The 20,235-nt window shown below is 44.9% G+C and overlaps 1 protein-coding gene across 3 annotated transcripts in view; it reads left to right on the forward strand.

The window, feature by feature from the left end:
• FHIP1A (FHF complex subunit HOOK interacting protein 1A) overlaps positions 1 to 20,235 on the forward strand; it is a 254,514-nt gene that overhangs the window by 174,352 nt on the left and 59,927 nt on the right. For all 3 annotated transcript variants that reach the window (XM_066386484.1, XM_066386504.1, XM_066386494.1), the window contains exons 5-6: positions 3,808 to 3,966; positions 5,862 to 5,948. In XM_066386484.1, coding sequence (XP_066242581.1) covers positions 3,808 to 3,966; positions 5,862 to 5,948 — 246 coding nt within the window. The remainder of the gene's footprint in view (positions 1 to 3,807; positions 3,967 to 5,861; positions 5,949 to 20,235) is intronic.

Genomic DNA, 20,235 nt, shown 5'->3' on the forward strand with positions numbered 1-20,235 from the left:
CAGCCCCTTACAGTGGCAGGAACGGGCAGGACCCCCGGTCCCGCACAGGCAGGCTTCCATCCACATCTGAGCCGTGCCTTTTTCAAGAATACTCTTAAAGAAAAAAAAAGTGAATATTAGGTATATGTTATTTTTAACTACTTTCACTGATGTATGTAATTTGAAGGTTAATGTTGCTGTAATTATATTGATATACTAAATAGTTATCCCCAGCTTTTTAGTCGGGCAAATTAAGCCCGTCTTTATGAATTCATCTTCAAAGCCTCCAAGTGGTTAAGGAATTGGGAGTATACAGAATTAGAGCCTTTGTTCTGTGGTTAATTTAGCATGAGTTAGCAAATGTAATTGATTTTACAAATGTGGCATCAAGGTTAGATTTCCCTTCAAGGAGAATTTTGGTCTCTGTTCTCTCTCGGAAGAGGTTTCTAATTTATTACAGGCAACTCACAAGGGTCACATTTAAAACTGGAATTAAAGTGATTTGTTTGGGTATGTTGACAAGGAGATAAGTACTTAGAATAGGGGACATTCTCCTTTGGGACCACAGATGCTTTGATTTTGAGAAAGAGATAAATGTACTATCTTGTTTACGTCCTTACCACAGTACCTGGCCTGAAGCTGCTCACTCATTCTTTTTTAATGAGCAAGTGAATGAATGAGTGGATAAAAGTCAGTAGGAAACAGAACACAGAAATGATCATGTTCTTCTGATTTCTCAAATATTGAAATGGCCCAGTTGTTTCTCTCCTTGACCTTCCTCCTTGATCCTGGGTTCCTACGCTACATAACCCCAGCCCTTCCTTCATGTGATTTCTCTGCACTACGACTTCCAGGCTCTCATTTCCCTCTTTTTCTTTTTTTTTTTTTTTAAGATTTTACGTATTGAGTTTAGAGAGAGAAAGGTAGGGGTGGGAGGAGCACGAAGTATCAACTTGTAGTAGTTGCTTCTCATATTTACCTTGACTGGGCAAGCCCGGGTTTTGAACCGGCGACCTCAGCATCCCAGGTTGACGCTTTATCCACTGCGCCACCACAGGTTGGGCAGGTGCTTCTTTCTTTCTTTCTTTCTTTCTTTCTTTCTTTCTTTCTTTCTTTCTTTCTTTCTTTCTTTCTTTCTTTCTTAAGATTTTATTTATTCATTATAGAGAGGAGAGAGAGAGAGAGAGAGAAGTGGGGAGGAGCAGGAAGCATCAACTCCCATATGTGCCTTGACCAGGCAAGCCCAGGGTTTTGAACCGGCGACCTCAGTGTTTCCAGGTCGACACTTTATCCACTGTGCCACCACAGGTCAGGCCCAGGTGCTCATTTCTTAGGCTAGGCTTGTACTCTGTTGTTGAGCTGGAAATATCTATTACTCATGGGAAGCAGTGCTGGCCTCTGATACGCCCCATACCTGCCTGCACAAATTGTCCACACCTGCAGCGTGGACTGGACTAAACAAGTGGGTCCAGGCCAGATGGAGAAGACAGCCAGTAAACTAGCAAATGCAAGCATGACAGTTTCTACACAGAGGGATGCAGAGGGTGCCGTGGGAAGAGAGGACGAGGGGGAAGGAGAGGCAACAATGAGTTTGTAGGTAATTCTTCCAAGTTCAGCACACCTGGACCCACGTCTCCTTCGGACTTTCTGTTTCTGATGCCAGGCACTATGGATTCTTTTGTCATACCTCACCTGTCTAAGCCTTCCTTCCCTTCTCCCTCTGGTGTAAACCTTGAGACAGACCATCTACACATGGGTGGTTCCATATCTTCATCTCTAGTCCAGATCCCTCTGCTACGCAGCAGCCCCATGGAGCTGCCTGCTGGGCTCCCCAGGGGGACGTCCCTCCAGCTTGTTAGCCTGCCTACCAAACCCTGCAGGGTCTGACTCCTGCCCACCTTGCCGGGTTCTTTCCACCTCTGACTACACTCCAATCATACTGCACTCAGTTCCTGGAAGATGCCTTCTTTTCTCTTTCCTTTGAGCTTTTGAACATCTTCTGCTTAGCATAATCTTCCTGTCAACACTTTTTCTGGCTGTTTAGTAATTGATTCCTTAGCCACGGGGACATCACTTCTTGTGAGAACATCTGCCCCCTCCCCCTCCACGTCTGGATTGAGGGCCTTTGGTACATCCACAGCACCATACAGTGTCTGTCATGTATTCTGAACATTTATTACACTATTACTGTTGCCTGGTCATCTCTTGTTAGACTCTGGGATCCAGGAAAAATACTTTGCTATGTCTTTTCTGGGCCTAAGTTAGGATGGATTGTTTTCTTGACTGTTTCCAGCCCATTTGAGCCCCTCATAACCTCAGGTTTATCTAGAGGAAGGAACGCCTTCTATTGGTAACTTCTTGCTTCTGTTCTGTGCCGCTCCTGCCTACCCTCTGCACATCTGCCGGCTCGAGATCTCTGAGGTGCTGTTTGGCTAGCATCGCTGCCCCGCTGGGAGGCTTCCCAACTGCGCAACCCACAGTTTCTCTGGGTCTTATGCTCCACAAGGAAAATCAACCAGCAGCCAACACATGTGGTTTCTTTTCCCAGAGTTCTTTTTTTTCTTTTTTCTTTTTTTTAACAGAGACAGAGTGAGAGAGAGAGGGATAGATAGGGAAAGACAGACAGGAACGGAGAGAGATGAGAAGCATCAATCATCAGTTTTTTGTTGCGGCACCTTAGTTGTTCATTGATTGCTTTCTCATATGTGCCTTGACCGGGGGGGGGGGGGGCGGCTACAGCAGACCGAGTGACCCCTTGCTCGAGCCAGCGACCTTGGGTCCAAGCTGGTGAGCTTTGCTCAAACCAGATGAGCCCACGCTCAAGCTGGCGACCTCGGGATCTCGAACCTGGGTCTCGGCATCCCAGTCTGATACTCTATCCACTGCGCCACCACCTGGTAAGGCTTTCCCCGAGTTCTGTTTCTGTGTTAAAGACACCACCGCTTTCTCAATGACCAATCTGGGTCACTTAATAGTTTTGAGTTCTCATTCACCCTTATTTACTAAGCCCAAATGCTGTCATTTTAAGAACGGAGCTCTGAGGGAGGAAGTGAACCCCATGAGCTTTGGATTAATAATGGATCGATAGATGTCGTAGTTAGCTCATCCTCGCATCCACCTTACACGTGACTCTCAAATTTGTTTCCTCCTCTCTTTTCCCACCCCCCATGCTTCAGTGTGAACCCACTGTACTCTGTGTGAACTATTGTCATCACATCTAGCTGACCCATGACCCCTGACCCCTGACCCCTGGTTCTTTCTTCTTGCTATCATTTGTGAAGATCAGCTTAAAGTGCTTTTTAAATGGTAAATATGTATGTGTCCATCATGATCTTTAACATGTTAGCAAGAATCTTTCTGCTAAAGGCATTCGTGGTTCTGACCTGTGAGGTCCTCTCTCCTGGACCGCGTAGTCCAGGGCTTCCTCCCATCGACTGGGCGGCTGCCTCTGCACTCAGCGTGCTGTGCTGTAAGGCATTGTTTATGAGTGCGCCCCTCCTGTACATCTTGGGGGCAGGAATCATGTTTTCTTTATCTTTGCTTGTGTCTCCCTCACTCCCCAACCCTTGGACCAGCATAGGCTTGGTACCTAAGAGATAAGCAACCCTTGTCAACCATGTACGTATTAACCAGATACCCTGGGTGCTGCTGTGCCCCCTACTGGGGTTGTCCCTCCCTGCTGTCTCCACCTGTCGAATTCTTCCTAGCTAGCAAAATCCCGTTGTGCTCTAATACCTTGCTACTTTGGCATTGGCCTCCCCTGTGAGCTGTTAGTTGCAGGTTAAGACTTTGGAAGAGAGTCTTAACCTGTTTTATTTCTGAACACAGGTGCTTGCAACCGGGCTCAGTGGTCTCTACTCTTCCCTGCCTACGAAGCTGGAAGAGAAAGGCGAGGAGTGGCACTGCCTTCTGAAAGATGACTGGCTCCTGCTGCCTTCGCTCGTCCAGTTCATGAACTCGCTGGAGTTCTGCAACGCGGTCATCCAGGTACCGGAGCTCAGTATGGCGGCCCTTGGGTACCTTCCCTTCAGAGGACGGGTGGGCGTTGTAAAGTAGTAGTTCACAGACATTCCCTCTTTCTATTTTAGTGTTTATGGAGTATTGATGCTTTACTCGAAGCATTCTTAATGTCCTTGAATGAATAAAAATGTTAGTTTATGGGTTTCTGGGAAGTTTTAATTGAGAAAAAAAATAGTAGATTTTTTATCTTCCTTATAAAAATGTTAATTCTGTTTTGATTATTCACTTAACTATCAAAAACAAGTTCAATGCTTGACTCATTAAGCAGATATTTTTAGGTTTCTAAGTACCCCGTATTATACCACTTTTCTTTCCAGGTCTTTTTCAGATTCTACAAAGGAAAACACTTTATTTTGCTTAATGGTGCATACTACATAAAGAATATTGTTATCTCAATTGAATTTAGAGAAACTTAAACATCTTCTTAGCAACACAAATTAAATTTGCTTTGAAATTGGCCTACTTCGGGGGAAAAATGTCACTGAACTCTACTATGTATATTTGGCTTCTTGATTAGATTTTTGCTTCCAGATTTCTTGTTACTGTTTTCAATAAAAATAAGATTTTATATACAATGAAGGATATAGTAGGTTTTCATCAAACGTGTTTTATTTCTATATAGCATGAACATCACCTTAATATTTTGGTTTTATTAAGAAATCAAATTTTCTTCATGGTGATTGTAAGGTGAAAAATGTTAGTTATAATCTGTTTATCTACTAAATAAAAAAATAGCTTCTGGAAGAAAATGCAAGTAAATTACTTTGGTTCCCATCTCATTTTTATTGCTAAGTCAAAGGAAGTTTTATTTATATATAAGATAAGTGGATTACATCTTAAGTTATTTTTTTCTTTAATATTACAGTCTATCAACATTATCCTGCAGAAGTATGTGGAAATAAAAGAGATGAACTACCAGTTTCTCCCTAAATGTACACACAGATTAGTAATTTAAAGATCTAGCCTCACTTCCCTAGAAATTGCTTTTTATTTTATTTGACTTTTTGTTTTCTTTAAGAAAGAGAAGTAAAGCTAACAGGCATGGTTAAGGACAGAGAAGTGATATGTTTCGTATTATATTTTGAAATTGAGGCCATAGATTTTAAGGTTTTTTTTTTTATATGTGTGTGCTTTGCCTCCAAAGCTATTGAAAAGATTGCTTATAAAGATGCTAGTGAGAGTTATATATGCTAAATATATTTTGTAAACCAAATATAGGAAGTCTTGTACCTCTGATAATGTTTTCTGCTTTTTGGAATAAGATCTGTTGTTTTATGAAAAGATTTTCTAAATGCCTTCGTCTGCAAAATGAGAAATATTTTTTCTACCAGCAAAATAAATGTATTTAATTGTCTATTTTGACAATTATATATACAGGGGTGGGCAAAATTAGGCTTACAGTTGTAAGTACATGAAACATAGTTTATTTTTTTATGATTTATTTGTGTTACAACTGTAAAGCCTACTTTAGCCCACCCCTGTATATATTTTTAATTAGTCACAAGTTGAGATGGGACATAGATGAAATTATGGGGTAAAAATTATACTTTCTAGTTTGTGAGTCTTATGTTATGACTCCTGATACATCTTCAGTCTATTTATTGTCTATTTTTTTCAAATGGACACTTAAAATTACCAGTTTTTTTTATTTGAAAGTCCAAGCTATTTATGTTGTAAAAAAAAAATCTGAAAAAATTTCATGGTGGTTTGAAGTCTGACTTACTTTTTAACTATGAAATAAATAATCAAAATTTGGATTTTTTTTTAAAATTCAGGATGTATATACAAAAATGTGTGATTTTCAAAGAAGACCTAAACATTGAATTCTTTGTATCTTTCATAATTCCTCGTTTCTCTCTTAGGTGGCTCATCCCTTGATTCGTAATCAGCTTGTAAATTATATTTACAATGGGTTCTTGGTACCAGTCTTGGCTCCTGCTCTCCATAAGGTCAGTGCTTGGCTGATGTAATCTTTTATCTGTTTGCAGTACAACCAGTGGAAACTGAGGCAGGTGAGTATGGTGTAACTGACGTGATGGTGACGTTAGCCTTATTTCTTGTTCCATCCATATTCCTTAGGCATATCAAACACAGGTCTTAACAGGGGCAATAGCTTAAGTCTGATGGGTTTCATTTGGTGTCCTAGAACGTGACATTTTGAATGTCAAGTAAGAGATGTTTAAACCAAGATTGGCAAATAGACCGACTTCTGTGTCTACTTAGTTAGTGGATAGCGGCTACCTGGAACTCTCTGTGAAGCTGTCCTCTGAGGCCATGTTTGTTATACGGGGTGCAAGGTTTCCTGGGGATGTGAAGAGGGGCGCTGGTAGCAAACGTCTCGTGGATTTGCCATCTTTTAGAACATAATTTTTTATTATAAAATCTTTGTGACAGCAAAAAAAAAATCAAGTTAAGGTCCCATCAAAGGTTGGCTGTCTCATTAGCACCGTCTGAATCCCTATGACACTCTCATTTTGTGTGATAAGTCAACCAATGGCTTTTCTACTGTAGGCTGTCAGGAGCACCCATGGGCCTAGAATTCGAATTTTAGGGAGTTTGTTTCTTCACTAAGTCAAAAAACATACACAGTATCAAGATCAAGAGGATCTTTGGAAAGTTACTGGAATTGCTGACCTGGGTAGGAAAGCAGCTTTCTGATGGAATGCCCACCTTTCTGCATCTAGGAGTCCCATATCCATGGGATCTCATTTCACGGACCCTGAGGTTACCTGATATGGCTGAGTCCCGGCTGGTGATGGGAGTTCTAGTTTATTCAGGCAGCAGGTCATTCCGGCCCCTGCCCCCCAATTCCCGGAGCATTTTATTTTGAGACGATGTTACCTTGGAAGCAGTTCTGTACCACAGCTGCCTGCCACGGTTAGTAGAGCATTCTAGCAGCCTTTGTGCGTGCTTTTCTTAAGAGTAGCAGGTCTCAATGGAAGATGTTCATGTCTTGCCACACGGTGCCTTTTGAGCACAGTGGCGATGTTTTCCAAACACACAGGCTACTTGCCCTAATCAGGATTTGTGTGTGATGCCTAGGTTCAAGAGGTAACCTTGGGTGTGGTTTGAACATGAAAATATTTGAGAGTTCTAGGTTATTTTAGTGGTTTACGGGCACAAAGGGATTGAGTCTTTGAAATCAGAAATGTCTTGTGAAATATGGAACACGTAACATTGGCAAATACAAACCTTGTATTTATTTCCAGGTTGTCTTTCTGTTAGCGATTCGCTGTTCTGGGGGTGGGGTGGGTGTCTTGAAGTGAAGGTCTCCCAGACCCTGCATGGGGGAATTCTCTGCGGAGGAACGCAGCAGGGCTAGTGAAATCCTCTGGCAGTAATTGATGCTCTACCGTGCTACACATTTAGACATTCTTCAACATTTCTTCCCATCTTTTTCCTCATTGACCAGTTTATATAAAAGGATTTCCGAAGTCATTATCATAATAGCTATAATTATAACATTATTATTTGTTCAGTATATGTTATGTCACTATAATTAGCATACCTTAATGTTACAAGTATTAATCATAACTCTTTATCCATAATTGAGGATGCCATCCACCTCAGTTAGCTGCCCTGAGGATCCGACGGGTCACTCTGGGCTCTCTCTCATAACCCTCAGCACAAGTGGAATCACATCATTAATTGTGCAATAACTTGCTTAGTGTCTGCGTCCACAGCGGTTTGCCCACTTCTTGGGGTACGGTTCACGCTTGTTTTGTTCACGCGGGATCTGCAGTGCCAAGCGTATCACCTGAGATCTATTCTAGAGGATAAGTGGCACACAAATGGAATGAGGTTTGTCAAAGTGCCAAGCGATGTGTTTGCACTTGGTGCATTCCCAGACAGTGGTTCACAGGGAATATTAATAGTGCTATGTGTCTATTAACTAATACTGTTCTCAATAAGACCAATCATGAACACGAGGCTTTTAAAATCATGAAGTTATTTTAATACATGTGAATGGTGGAAATATATAGTCAATACTAAGCATAAAAAAATGCAAAGTGAATGTTACCATATTAGATTTCTGATCCCTAATTAAGATTTCTTAACTTTCATCCATCACGGACCATTTCTGCTGGCACTACTGAGAGACTAGAGAGAATATTTCCTCTTTAATTTATGTTTCCTCCTACTTTTAATCTTTTTGTTTTGTTTGTGTTTTTATCATTTAGAATTTAAAGCTGCCAGGTTGGGAGGGAAGGCAGAGCTTGGACAGCCTCTCCTCTGGCTCTGGGCTCCCTTAGTGGCTGATGAGGAACAGCGCCCTTATGAATGGCAGGACGGGGCCTCAGCAACAGACGAGGACAGAAGTCCAGGGCTGGGTGTTTCTTGGGGCATTCCCAGTGGGGGCAGTCACATCTGATAGCCTGTGTCTCTCCTTGGATGCGGAAGAGGACACCTGGGAGTCTCAAGCCTCCTGCAGGGGCTCCTGCCCATCGTTTCACATTCTGGGTCCCTTGCTGTGACCGAAGAGCCTTATCTGCTACCCTAAGTCAGTGTCCCCTGTGCACTATCTCAGCCCCCTCCCCGTTTATGCACAGCGTTCCAGTCACCCGCCATCAGTGGAGGCAGCTGCCAGAGGTGACTTTCATCTGTCTGCCTCATAAATACTATAAATTCGTACTGAAGCGCTTTGCCACATCACCATGCTCATACTGTACTCCCAAACCATACCTCCACAGCAGTTCTGAACGAGAGATGAAGTCCTTACAGAGGGCTGTGGGTAGTGAAAGGAGGGATGTGGGGGCAGGGGTGCTTGACTGGCGAGGCTGTCTCCACCCCACCCCCCCCAAGCGGCTATGCAGCACCTCCTGCCAGGCTGCCCTGCCAGGAGCTTTCCCCGCCCAGCGCCCGCCTGGGAGGCCGTTTGTTCTCCTGTGTTGGTACAAAGGCATAGCTGGTTGTTTTTTTTTTTTATAGAGCTGCATAGTTTTCTGTAGTGTAGATAAGAGAGACCCGCAATCCCTCATTCCCAACTCAAAAATTCAAAAATCTCTGAAAATGGAATTTTAAAAAATGATTTGGTATGGCAGCACAGCGCCACCTTTTGCTGGACTCTTTCGTGGCAAATCCATCGCCGAACTGCCTTGTTGTGTTTCTTTCTTTTTATCTCACTTGTGTTAATAGTTATATGTTTTATGGAAGAAGTAGTTAATGTATTTGATTGTGAAGTTCTGCTCCAGATCTTCTGGGATATGTCAAAGATGGCAGATGTGAGAGTAATTTTCTAAAACATGATATTTTAAATTCCAAAATGCACCGTCTCCAGGGTTTTGGATAAGAGATGGGAAGACTCTTTTGGACATTTAGAAAAGAGCACTTTTTTTTTTTTTTTTTGAGATAGGTTAAAATCACACTTTGTCAAAGTCATATTGAAGAAAATTATACCATGCTCATATAGGTCATTTAGGAATTAGATCTGGCCATAGCCGTGGATATCACATTGTACAGAAATAGTTATTTATGACTTTAGATTAACAGGAGCGCCCCTGTCCAGCAAGATCTTGTCTGTGTAATTTATCAGAGCTAAATTTTCAAGCCTGGGTATTCATCGGTGTGGTTGTATTAGTCTGGGTTCTCACTGGAGCAGGTGCCAAGATAGAATGAAATGCACAAGGATTTTTCTAGGGAAAAGCTGATGAGAAGAAACATGGAGAGCAAGGTGGGGAAGGCTGGGGAGTTGTCAGAATGCAACACACATCTGGCCCCAATGAAGGAGAGGGTTAAGGTAGACTGGGAGTGTCCTAGACTGCTGTGCGGAGGCCCGTGACTCCCAGGAACAGGCCTGCCCTGGCGTCCCCACTGCACCCGGTCATTGGCTGTGTGCAGCCTGTGGGAGGTGTGCTGAGGACTTCAGTGTAGCCACAGGGGCCCTTAGTCACTTATGCTTCCTGTAGTTGGAGGTCTGAGAGGTGTGTTCCCATGGCTACCATGTTTGCACGTGGTTGATTTCCATGGTTTTTCTGATTGTAGATGTCAAAAAGATAGGCATATGTGTTTGCTTAATTAGACCTTTTTTGGGGGGTGCAGAATATTCAGAAGTCCAAAGGCTTCCCTCATGCATGGGGTCGCTTTAGTCAGGATCAGCTTGAGAAAACAACTTACTGTATAAGTCGCTAAAACTATGCCACCTTCACAAACACCACCAACATCTCGGGGCCAAAGCAACGAACGTTTGTTTTTTGTTTACATGGCTTATCTTTCTTAGGGCGTGGAGTGAGCTGCTTATAGATAGCTTTTCTCCATGATGTCCTCTCTCAGGGACCCAGGTTGATGGAACCTTCCCCGTCTGATATCACTGGTCACAATGTCATAGTGAAGGTCCACTGGCTTTTGAAGCCCTTGTCTGGAAGTGACACATGCCATTTCTGTGCACATTTCATGGTCTAAGCAAAGCAGATCAACAGGCTACATCCGACCTCAGAGGGAAGTGCTGTTTCATTTTCCCAGAAGAAGAAGAAGAGGAAGTTGGTGGAATAAAATAAAATATCAAGATGTTATCCTTCCTTCCTTCCTTCCTTCCTTCCTTCCTTCCTTCCTTCCTTCCTTCCTTCCTCCCTCCCTCCCTCCCTCCCTCCCTCCCTCCCTCCCTCCCTCCCTCTCTCCTTCCCTCCCTCCCTCCCTCTCTCCCTTTTTTCCTTCCTTCCTCTGATGTCCTGTTGGACTCCTGTTGGGTAAACCTGATGGCAAGGGAATCATAGGAAAAGTGGTCCGTTCAGATCAACTGAGACTCAGCGCAGGGTGAAAAGATGGGGGGAGCAAATGGAAGGCATCCAGCAAACTTAATTCCTAGGGTCACCATTTTAGGGTGTTAACCCTTTGAGTAGTGAGTTTTTTTCATGCTCGCTGACCACTGGGAGTGAATTTTTTTTTCAAAAACTGAAATTAGTTCCAGTTTCAGTTTTATTAACTTAAAATTATGTTTGTTTGATAACCAATATATGGAAACAAGAACATACATTTGCCTTTTTTAACATTGCCTTATACATTTTTAAAATAAATAGATCATACTCTGGATGGTCAGGAAGCATGAGGATGTACATGAACGTTCGAACTACTCAAAGGGTTAATTGGCAGGTATAGGTGGCATCTGTAGAGTGTGTTTGGAAATGCTTAAGTAAATTGTGGCTTAAAATTTTCTAGAAATACATAAGAAAGTCTATCTTCTATAGTTTATAGTTACTGCCCAATTCTAGGCTTTCATCCTTTATCCTTTGGAATCTAAACTCATAGTTAGACTTGAATGTGACAAGCAGATAAGCTAACAACACACTAGACACGTATAAACAATGAAGAAATAGTTAAAGCACAGGTTAATGATCACCAAGTCCAGGCTATAGTTACATGGATTCTCACAGAGGTAGAGTGTGCAGCAGAATAATACCCGCCCATGAGTCAGGAGATCTGGGTCTAGTCCCGGCTCTTGTATTTACTGCTCTTTGGCCTTGTGTGAAGCTTTTAACCTCTTTGAGTCTCAGTTTCCTCATCTGTTCCACAGTGGGGACAGAGAGTGACAAACATGCCATTCTGAAAAGTGTGTGCTGTTGTCATATGCAAAGGTATTGCTCTAGTTTTTTCAGGACAGGTTCTGCCATCTCACGTGCAGTGAAAGGATAACACCCTTGGTTTGAAGACCATATGGAGAGTGTGCCTGCGCAGGTACAAAGCACCTCGCCAGGCCCCATGAGGAAACGGAAGTGATTGAGAAACCCTCTTGTTTCCATGGAGTTTATAATCTGGGACCCAGGAGACTGACACATAAGCCACACTTAATGTAAGATCGACTAAACTAAGAGCTGTAACAGAAAGGAGCCAGGGTCAGTGAAGGGAGGGTGTGAGGCCAGCACAGGACAGTGAGCAGTTAGGGAGCGAGCAACGGGGTGCTGAGCGTTGAGCAGGTGCAGAAGGAGGTTCCGGGAGAGAGCATCCGGCAAGAACCTTGCTTGGGGAAGTGCATTTCCATAACGCATACCAAGAGCACTGTGGCATGCACAAGAGGTCAGGGACAAGGGGGACTGAGGAAGGACCCTACCTAGACGCCCAAGGCAGGCGAACATTCACAGCCATAGCAAGCAGTTGCAGTGCACAGCAGGGGTCTGGTGATGAGGGCTCCTGGGACAATCTGGCGGTGACAAAAAGCACGTGTGGACCGGCATTTGGGGAAGTGTGGTGACGGGCAACAAATAAACAGAAAGGAAGGGGCTCTAGAGGAGGGAAAAACTGAGAGGAAGAGGCTGCAGAAAACAGGGTACAAAAGGTAAAGATACAGAAGAGAAGTGAAGCCGCTCACCAACCATAAAACCCTCCCAAACCACCAGATAAAGATGGCAGCCTCTACCCTCTTTCTGAGGGGCTGCTAGCTCTTTCCTCACCAGATCATCAAGTGCACTTACTCATTTGCTTAGAAGTCAGAGGGAAGCGGGAAGAGGGGTTGGATTGAAGAAGGGGAGGGACTAGTCAAGTTATATATACACGTAACACAGAGATGCGGACAACAGGGTAGCAGTAGTCAGAGGGAAACGGGGCATGGAAGTGGGGGGACTGGGGGGGTAAAATGGGTGGAAAGAGACTTAGCATGGGGCAGGGGGCGCGCAATGCAGTGTGTGGAGGGTGTTTAATTGAGCGGCCCAATTGAAACCGTGTCAACACAATGAATTAAAAGAAAATACTGGAATTTCAAAGAATGCCTTCATTAACAGCCCCGAGGCCTCTGACCCCTTGAGCAGGTTGACACCCACACTCAAGCCTCTCCTGATTCTCCTCCTCTGCTCCCCTGACCCGCCTCTGAAGTGGGCAGGCTCAGCGCTGGGGCTTCCGCGAATCAGCCCCTGGGAACACCGTCAACTAGACCCACACAGTCTGCAAATCCACTAGGCCTGAATATTCAACCACTGGTTGGATCTCTTTGCCTGAATGACCGGCTGTCCTCCTCAGACGTAGAACATCAAAAGCCAAACTCACAACCTCTCTCTCCTAGGCTACCTTGGCTTGTCATCTGCTCACCTCCTTTGTGTGAATAATATCCTTTTCCTAGTTACCTGGCCTTGATGGATTCTTCTTGACTCTTTTCTCTTATTTACCTGTCTCTGCCTTTGGGGGTTCTAGGCTTCTCTCTTTTCTAGAGTCTGTGGCTCTTAATGTCTGTGTCAGTCATTTTGCACTGAGCGTCTGTTCTTTTGTACTGGTTGGTATATTCTTGGTATTGGGCTCCAAGCCCCCACCTTCCCTGAAACTCCTGGAAGAGTCTATATCTGCAGTTCCCAAACAGTGTGCCAGGGGGCTCTTAGGCGGGTTTCTCGGTGAACTCATGGGGATGCTGCCAGGTACTTTAAATTTATGAGGGAAATGCAGGGACATCTGTTGGATACAAAGTGAACTGCTGGCTCAAAATAGTTTCGTTTCAGCATTCAATACACATTCCTTTCAATACGATTATGCTTTTGCAAAGCTGAGTTTGGGGTGGATATTGTGCTTTAAATACAAGGACACAGGAACATCCGTGTGTGACGGGGAGTAAGATGGGCAGTGTCCAGTCTGATGTCCAGGTTTAAGTGCCCAACAGGAGCTAATTTGTTAGGACTCAACTACATAGTAAGTTGTTTAGTCTTAAATACTTAATAAATGGTGTGTTTGGGTATTTCTTTTGGTTTCTGGGTGCTATGAAAAGATTACTGATATACTGAAGGTACCATGGACTGAGAAAGTTTCAGAAACTCTGGTCTATGAAGTATGCTTTTTATTCCTCCAGAGCAGGGTTGGGCCAACTACGATCTGGGGGTCAGATCTGGCCTGTGGCCGCTGATTGAGTATCTTGAGAGTTAAGAATGCTTTTTTATCCAGCCACAGATAGGTAAACAAAATATGCCACACACACACACACACACACACACACACACACACACACACACACACACGAATGCTATTTGGATTTTAAGAGAAAGGAAATTCTGACTGACTCACGTTACAACATAGCTGAACCTTGAGTTCTGCTAAGTGAAATAAGCCAGTTGCAAGTGGACAGATTGCATGTGAAATCAAACTCACGCAGAGAGAGAGCGGGATCATGGCTGCCAGCGCTGAGAGGAGAGGGCAGCGAGGAGTTGGGACAGGGTCTCAGTTCCACAGGTGACAGAGTCCTGGGTGGGGACTGGCTGCACAGCCGTGTGAGTGTGCCGAATGCTACTGAGCTGTGCACTGAGGAATGGTTAGGGGTAAATTGTGTTTTATATGTGCTTTCCACATTTTAAAAAGAAAGGAGTATACGACAATGGCAAACCCTAACATATTCGCACTTTGGCCTTCACAGAAAACGTTTGATGACTCCTGCTCTGGAGTCCTGCATATTTTAGATGATCCATAAATGTTGGAAGATGACAATAACAGTGGGAGGAAGGTCCCCAGTTAGGAAGAGATGGCCAAGTGAAAGGATGATCAAGTCCCCCCCCCCTTTTAATGCAATGATCAGGCTGAGGAACAGCAGACAAAAACAGGAGGGAAGCAGGCTGGTTGGAAATCCTTGCCCAGGTGTGTTGTCAGGGGTCCGGGGCTGGCGGGACTCCGGCAGACAGTTGGTGGCAGCAGCCGAAGATCTCTCCAGCAGGGACAAAGGGGGACTGGAGGGTGTCTGGAGGGGAAAGGGTTCCATAAATAGCACCCTAGGCTCAGTCCTGTTATTTCTGGCACGTGTCTTGTGAGCGTGGAAGGTCTTCTGTTTTGTGGGTTCTATTGGATCCTTTATTTGGAGACTGGTTAGAAATGCAGGAAGAAATTCTGTAGTAGTTGAAGGCGGAGACACTGAGGGTGTTCACGTAAGTGACGGGAGGGAGAAAAAGTCATCACATCCCATGCTTTTCTGCAGACAGCCCACAGGCATTCGCAGTAATAACTGTGACCTCAAAGAAAGCCTGTACCCTTGGTCGCTGCATAGAGCAGCTAGCTGTGTTTCATGCAGCAGATTATGCCACATATGTGTGCCTGGCAGAACAGAAGCAAAAACAAACAAAAAATTTACTGGAAAAAAAGATTTTCCCACTCTCTCCTGTGGGCTGAAATCATGCTGGAACAGGGTGTGTGGGTAGAATCATGTCAGACGTTTCTTTAACGACACGTGTGCTGGGTCCCTATAAGCCACGATGGAGCCCATTTGTTTTACAATCTTGTCTTCCAAACACACACATCCATATTCATGGGCTGTATCCTGTGAGCACAGCAATTTATGGTTTATTGACTTAGGTTGATGGATGGAAGTTTTGGGGGGACTAGGGAAGGAAAGGTGGGGATTGTGAGAGTCTGAGTCATCCGCTTGCTATCAATGTGCTTGTGGGTGGGGTGTGCTGGGACCCCTTTAGAAACCCTGTTGGGCTCTCTCACTATCGCTGGGGATGTTTTTGACTTAGGCCCCATGAAACTAGTGACTAAAGATTTTAAGAGCAATTAAATACAGTCTTCAAATGATCATCATTAGTAAATGTTAGTGAGCTGTAGTTGGGTGCTGAGTTTATGGGAAGAACACCCAATCCCTCATGTCCTGCTGCTTTTAGACTCCAGTAGGAGCGGGCAGAGCAGCCCGTCACTCACCCAAGCCCCACCCTCTCCACCTCTCCTCCTGCATCTTGTGTTGACTGGGAGATGGTGGAGGGGGTTTGGAGTGGCAAGAGGGCAGAGACAGGTCTCCTGCATGCTTTGCTGGCAGACTTCCTGTTGTGTTTCTGGATGCTGAGCATGTTGGTATTCTTTGTCACCCTGCTGTCACCTGTGTCACCTCCCAGTGAAAAAAACTCCTTGAAGTTTTAGGTCTGGTTTCCGCTAAGGCTGTAAAATTTTTATTAACCAGATCATTCCTTTTAGCAGGAAATTGGAAGAAAGGAGTCAAAACCATAACATTAGGATGCCACCTTGGCCCTGGTGGTTTGAGATTTTATTTTTCAAATTTGGTGTTTCTTTGCTAAATCTATTACCGTTTTTCCTGAGTTATGGAGTCCCCACGAGACGCCAGCTCTCAGGAGAACCATACTAAAGACTGCAGTGGGATAGTATTTTGGTCCCTGCACGTTGTTCTTCTATCTGTGCGTTTCAGTAAGTTGCTTTTAAAAACCTGTTCTTTTTAGATTATTGACCCAAGATGGTCGAGCATGAAAGACCCTCAAAGATTGTCCTGCTCTGTCGTCTGCTAGCTCCTTATTCCTTTTCCTGTAATGGTGTTGAGCTCTCCTTGTCTGCAGGGAACTTGGTATATTACCATGCCTGGAGTAGACCTGTCACTTCAGTGATTCTGTCCCCCACTCTCCTGAAAGCACACCTGTGTGTTCACCTGGGTCCCCTGGCTCCTGGTCTGGCGCACAGAGAAGGGATCTCAAGGAGGCCATGGAGAAGTGACGTTGTTGCTCTTAGAAGCTTATGCTGTTGTCCGCCAGCTCCTCGGGCCGGCTGGCGTGGGCTCCGGAGCAGGGAGGTACTTCTCCCCTGTAGGGCCACCCAGTAGCTGGGGACACCGTGGACTGCGGCTGCCTGAGCCCAGCGGGTACACCCGGTGCCACCTCAAGTTCATGTTGCGCAGTGGCTCCCATTTGCTGCTGGAGACCCAGGTGTGACCGAGGAGCGGGGGTGGCAGTGGCGGGGCCCAATCAATCATTCTGTCTCCTTGGTTACCCCAGACTTAAACAGAAGAGCACTGTGGAAGCAGACAGGCCTGGTATAAGGGTCACTGTGGTCTGTCAGTAATGGCAGTTGAACCAGGTAATTAAAAGGCCCAGTCCGTGCGCGGGCCTGCAGCTTGTGTAACATGGATCAGCAGTGGCACTATTAAACTTGGTTGAAAAACAAATCATAATAAGGCTCTAGACAGCCTAAATTAATAATCGCTTATCTGATGAGAGCCAGCTATTAAGTACACCTAGAAGAATTTAGTGACAGCTGTAAGAGTCTTCAACTTGAAATACCTGATTTATCAATTGAAAACCGAAAGCGCATGCCATCTGATACATCCAATTAATGCATTATATTTGATGCATACAATTCTGGGGGATGCAGAGGAGCTTAACTAAGCTTTAAAACATGAGGTTTGAGGTTAGAGAGACCTTAGTTTGCGTTCTCTTTGCTACTTAACTAGCAATATGACTGTGGCAAGTACCTTGTATGTGCCTACGTTACCTATGGGTAGTAACACCTATCTGATTGGGTTCTTGTGAAGAATAAAGGAGAGACTGCATTGAAAGTGCTTATTGTCTGTGGCACTTAGTACTAAATACATATCACCTCTCAACTTAAGCAGCTGAATCTCTGAAACGCTGCGTCCTTCGTATGCCATGGCATATTGGTATATGTGCTGTGAGGCGGGCACTGATGCGGGATAGTAACAGATAGGAGATTTAGTATCATTTTTTGTGCTCTCGTAGTTGGAGTTTGGATAATATGCTCATTGTCCGTTATTTTCATAGGCAGCATGACTTTGTGTGTACTCTTTCCTTCTTTCTCTCAGCATGTGATGTCCACTCAGTTGTTCCTAGAATTATTTTCTGTTATTCTAGTTCTCAGTGCCAGCGGTTCTCAAACAGAAGTGTGCAAAGACAGGTAGCTGGGTCCTTCTTACACGCGAACCCCCGCCTACTACGGGCTGTGACCTCTGAGGTAGGGCTGAGGCCCTGGAGGTGCACCGTAGCCAGCACCCAGCTGCTCCACCGGCCACACTCGCATGATCACACTGATCTGTGTCCTTCCACCGGCACCTTGGCTGCGGATTCAGAAGACAAGAGTCCCGATTTTGTGTGGAATCTCAAAGTTCTTAACCCAGTTAAGGATCCAGTTTATTCATCTGTAGTAACCCTGCCGTGTTAGCCTCCCAAGACTGGCAAACATCAGATGAGGGGGTAGATGAAAGCACTTTGGGAGCCTTTTCCAAACAGGGAAGGTAATAAAACGGGGATATGGTCTGCCCTGCTTCCCGCCGGAGCTGTTTTAGCCATGAAAGTCGATAACATAGGTCAGAGTACTTGGCACTATCTAAGGACTTAGTAGTTGTAGTATCTAAAGATAAGCAGTGTGGCCCTGGCCGGTTGGCTCAGTGGTAGAGCGTCGGCCTGGCGTGCAGGGAACCCAGGTTTGATTCCCAGCCAGGGCACACAGGAGAAGCGCCCATTTGCTTCTCCACCCCCCCCCCCTTCCTCTCTGTCTCTCTCTTCCCCTCCCGCAGCCAAGGCTCCATTGGAGCAAAGATGGCCCAGGCGCTGGGGATGGCTCCTTGGCCTCTGCCCCAGGCGCTAGAGTGGCTCTGGTCAAGGCAGAGCGACGCCCGGAGGGGCAGAGCATCGCCCCCTGGTGGGCAGAGTGTTGCCCCTGGTGGGCGTGCCGGATGGATCCCGGTCGGGCGCATGCGGGAGTCTGTCTGACTGTCTCTCCCCGTTTCCAGCTTCAGAAAAATACAAAAAAAAAAAAAAAAGATAAGCAGTGAAAGGAGATGGCTGGGATCTTCTTGGTTCTATGAGTGTGTTTCCACCCCCGATGTGTGCACAGTGTTTGATTGAGGGAAGTTCCTCCCATTGCTCCGGATGCTGGACAAGTGCCATTATTCCTTTGAGATCAGCTCTGTACTCCTGTATGATGCTCTTAAGACCTGTGGACAGAGAGTGATGTCAGTACCATAAAAACTCAAGTGGAGAGGTTGTCTGTGGGAACACCGGCCACTCACTGATGTCCTGTCTATCCCAGAACATTACAAGGCATCGTGGTGCTGCCGCTGACCCAGCCCCACCAGAGCTGTGGGCAGAAGGGGAGACAAATGCCCCCTGTCATTGGAGGTTACACAATAAAGATGGCATTGCCTGTTGACTGTCACTTTATTACTTTTCCCCACTTTCCATTATTGAGTGGAAAGATGATGCTTAAATCCATACACAAATACACCTTCCTGTCATCGATATATAGAAAAGCCTGAGAGAGTCTGTTGTTTATCCCAGAGCTATCCTGTGTGGACCAGCTGTGGCTCATAATGAAATGTTTACTATTTGTTGTAGAAAGCCTCCGAGAATGTGGAAATAGATTATAATAGAAGCTATTGGAGCATTCATTTCATTTTTTTTTTCTCCTCAAGAAGATCTTATAATTAATATCTAAGGTCTCCTGCGAAGCTTCTAGCCTACTTAAGCACTGTATCTCTGAATATTTTGTAGACAGAAAGGCTTCAGATAAGGCACATAGTGTATATTCAGCTGGGACCCGGGCATGTTGCTATGGGAATGGAAACCTAAATCTTTTCTTCTCGTTTTGCATATTCACAGAACAATTAGGGAGCTAATTGGCCATGGGATCCACACTATCATCACCTTGGCCAGAAGCCAGCCTCGTGGTGCCTTGGGCATCTCTATTCCTCTTCCTGTTAATGATGGTGAGCTGGGCTTGTTCCTCGGGAACTGTTTGCTGCCATGCCTGTAGCATCTCCACAATGCAGGATCCAAGGCTGTGCCAGAGCGCATGGCACACTGGCTTACATACATAGACTGGAATGGAGAGCAAGGGGGAAGGCAAGTTTGTTCTTTGACGTCGTGGCATCCAGCATATTCATTCTCGCAAAGGGTTTGATATGGTCAGACTGCCAGGGTTGCTGTCTTGGCCCTGCAGCTGGTAACTGTGTGCCCTTGGGCAGAATCTTGAACCTCACTGGGTCATCTTTCTCATTTGTAAAGGGGTGGGGTGTGATAATGATGGCATCCGCCTTATAGAATTTTTTTTTTAATAATTTTATTTTTTTAATGGGGTGACATCAATAAATCAGGATACATATATTCAAAGATAACAAGTCCAGGTTATCTTGTCGTTCAATTATGTTGCATACCCATCACCCAAAGTCAGATTGTCCTCTGTCACCTTCTATCGTTTTCTTTGTGCCCCTCCCCCTCCCCCTTTCCCTCTCCTATTCCCCCCTCCCCTCCCTGTAACCACCACACTCTTATCAATGTCTCTTAGTTTCACTTTTATGTCCCACCTACGTATGGAATAATGCAGTTCCTGTTTTTTTCTGATTTACTTATTTCGCTTCGTATCATGTTATCAAGATCCCACCATTTTGCTGTAAATGTTCCGATGTCATCATTTCTTATGGCTGAGTAGTATTCCATAGTGTATATGTGCCATATCTTCTTTATCCAGTCATCTATTGACGGGCTTTTTGGTTGTTTCCATGTCCTGGCCACTGTGAACAATGCTGCAATAAACATGGGGCTGCATGTGTCTTTA

Source organism: Saccopteryx leptura, chromosome 1 (assembly GCF_036850995.1).
Source record: "Saccopteryx leptura isolate mSacLep1 chromosome 1, mSacLep1_pri_phased_curated, whole genome shotgun sequence".
NCBI lineage: Eukaryota > Metazoa > Chordata > Mammalia > Chiroptera > Emballonuridae > Saccopteryx > Saccopteryx leptura.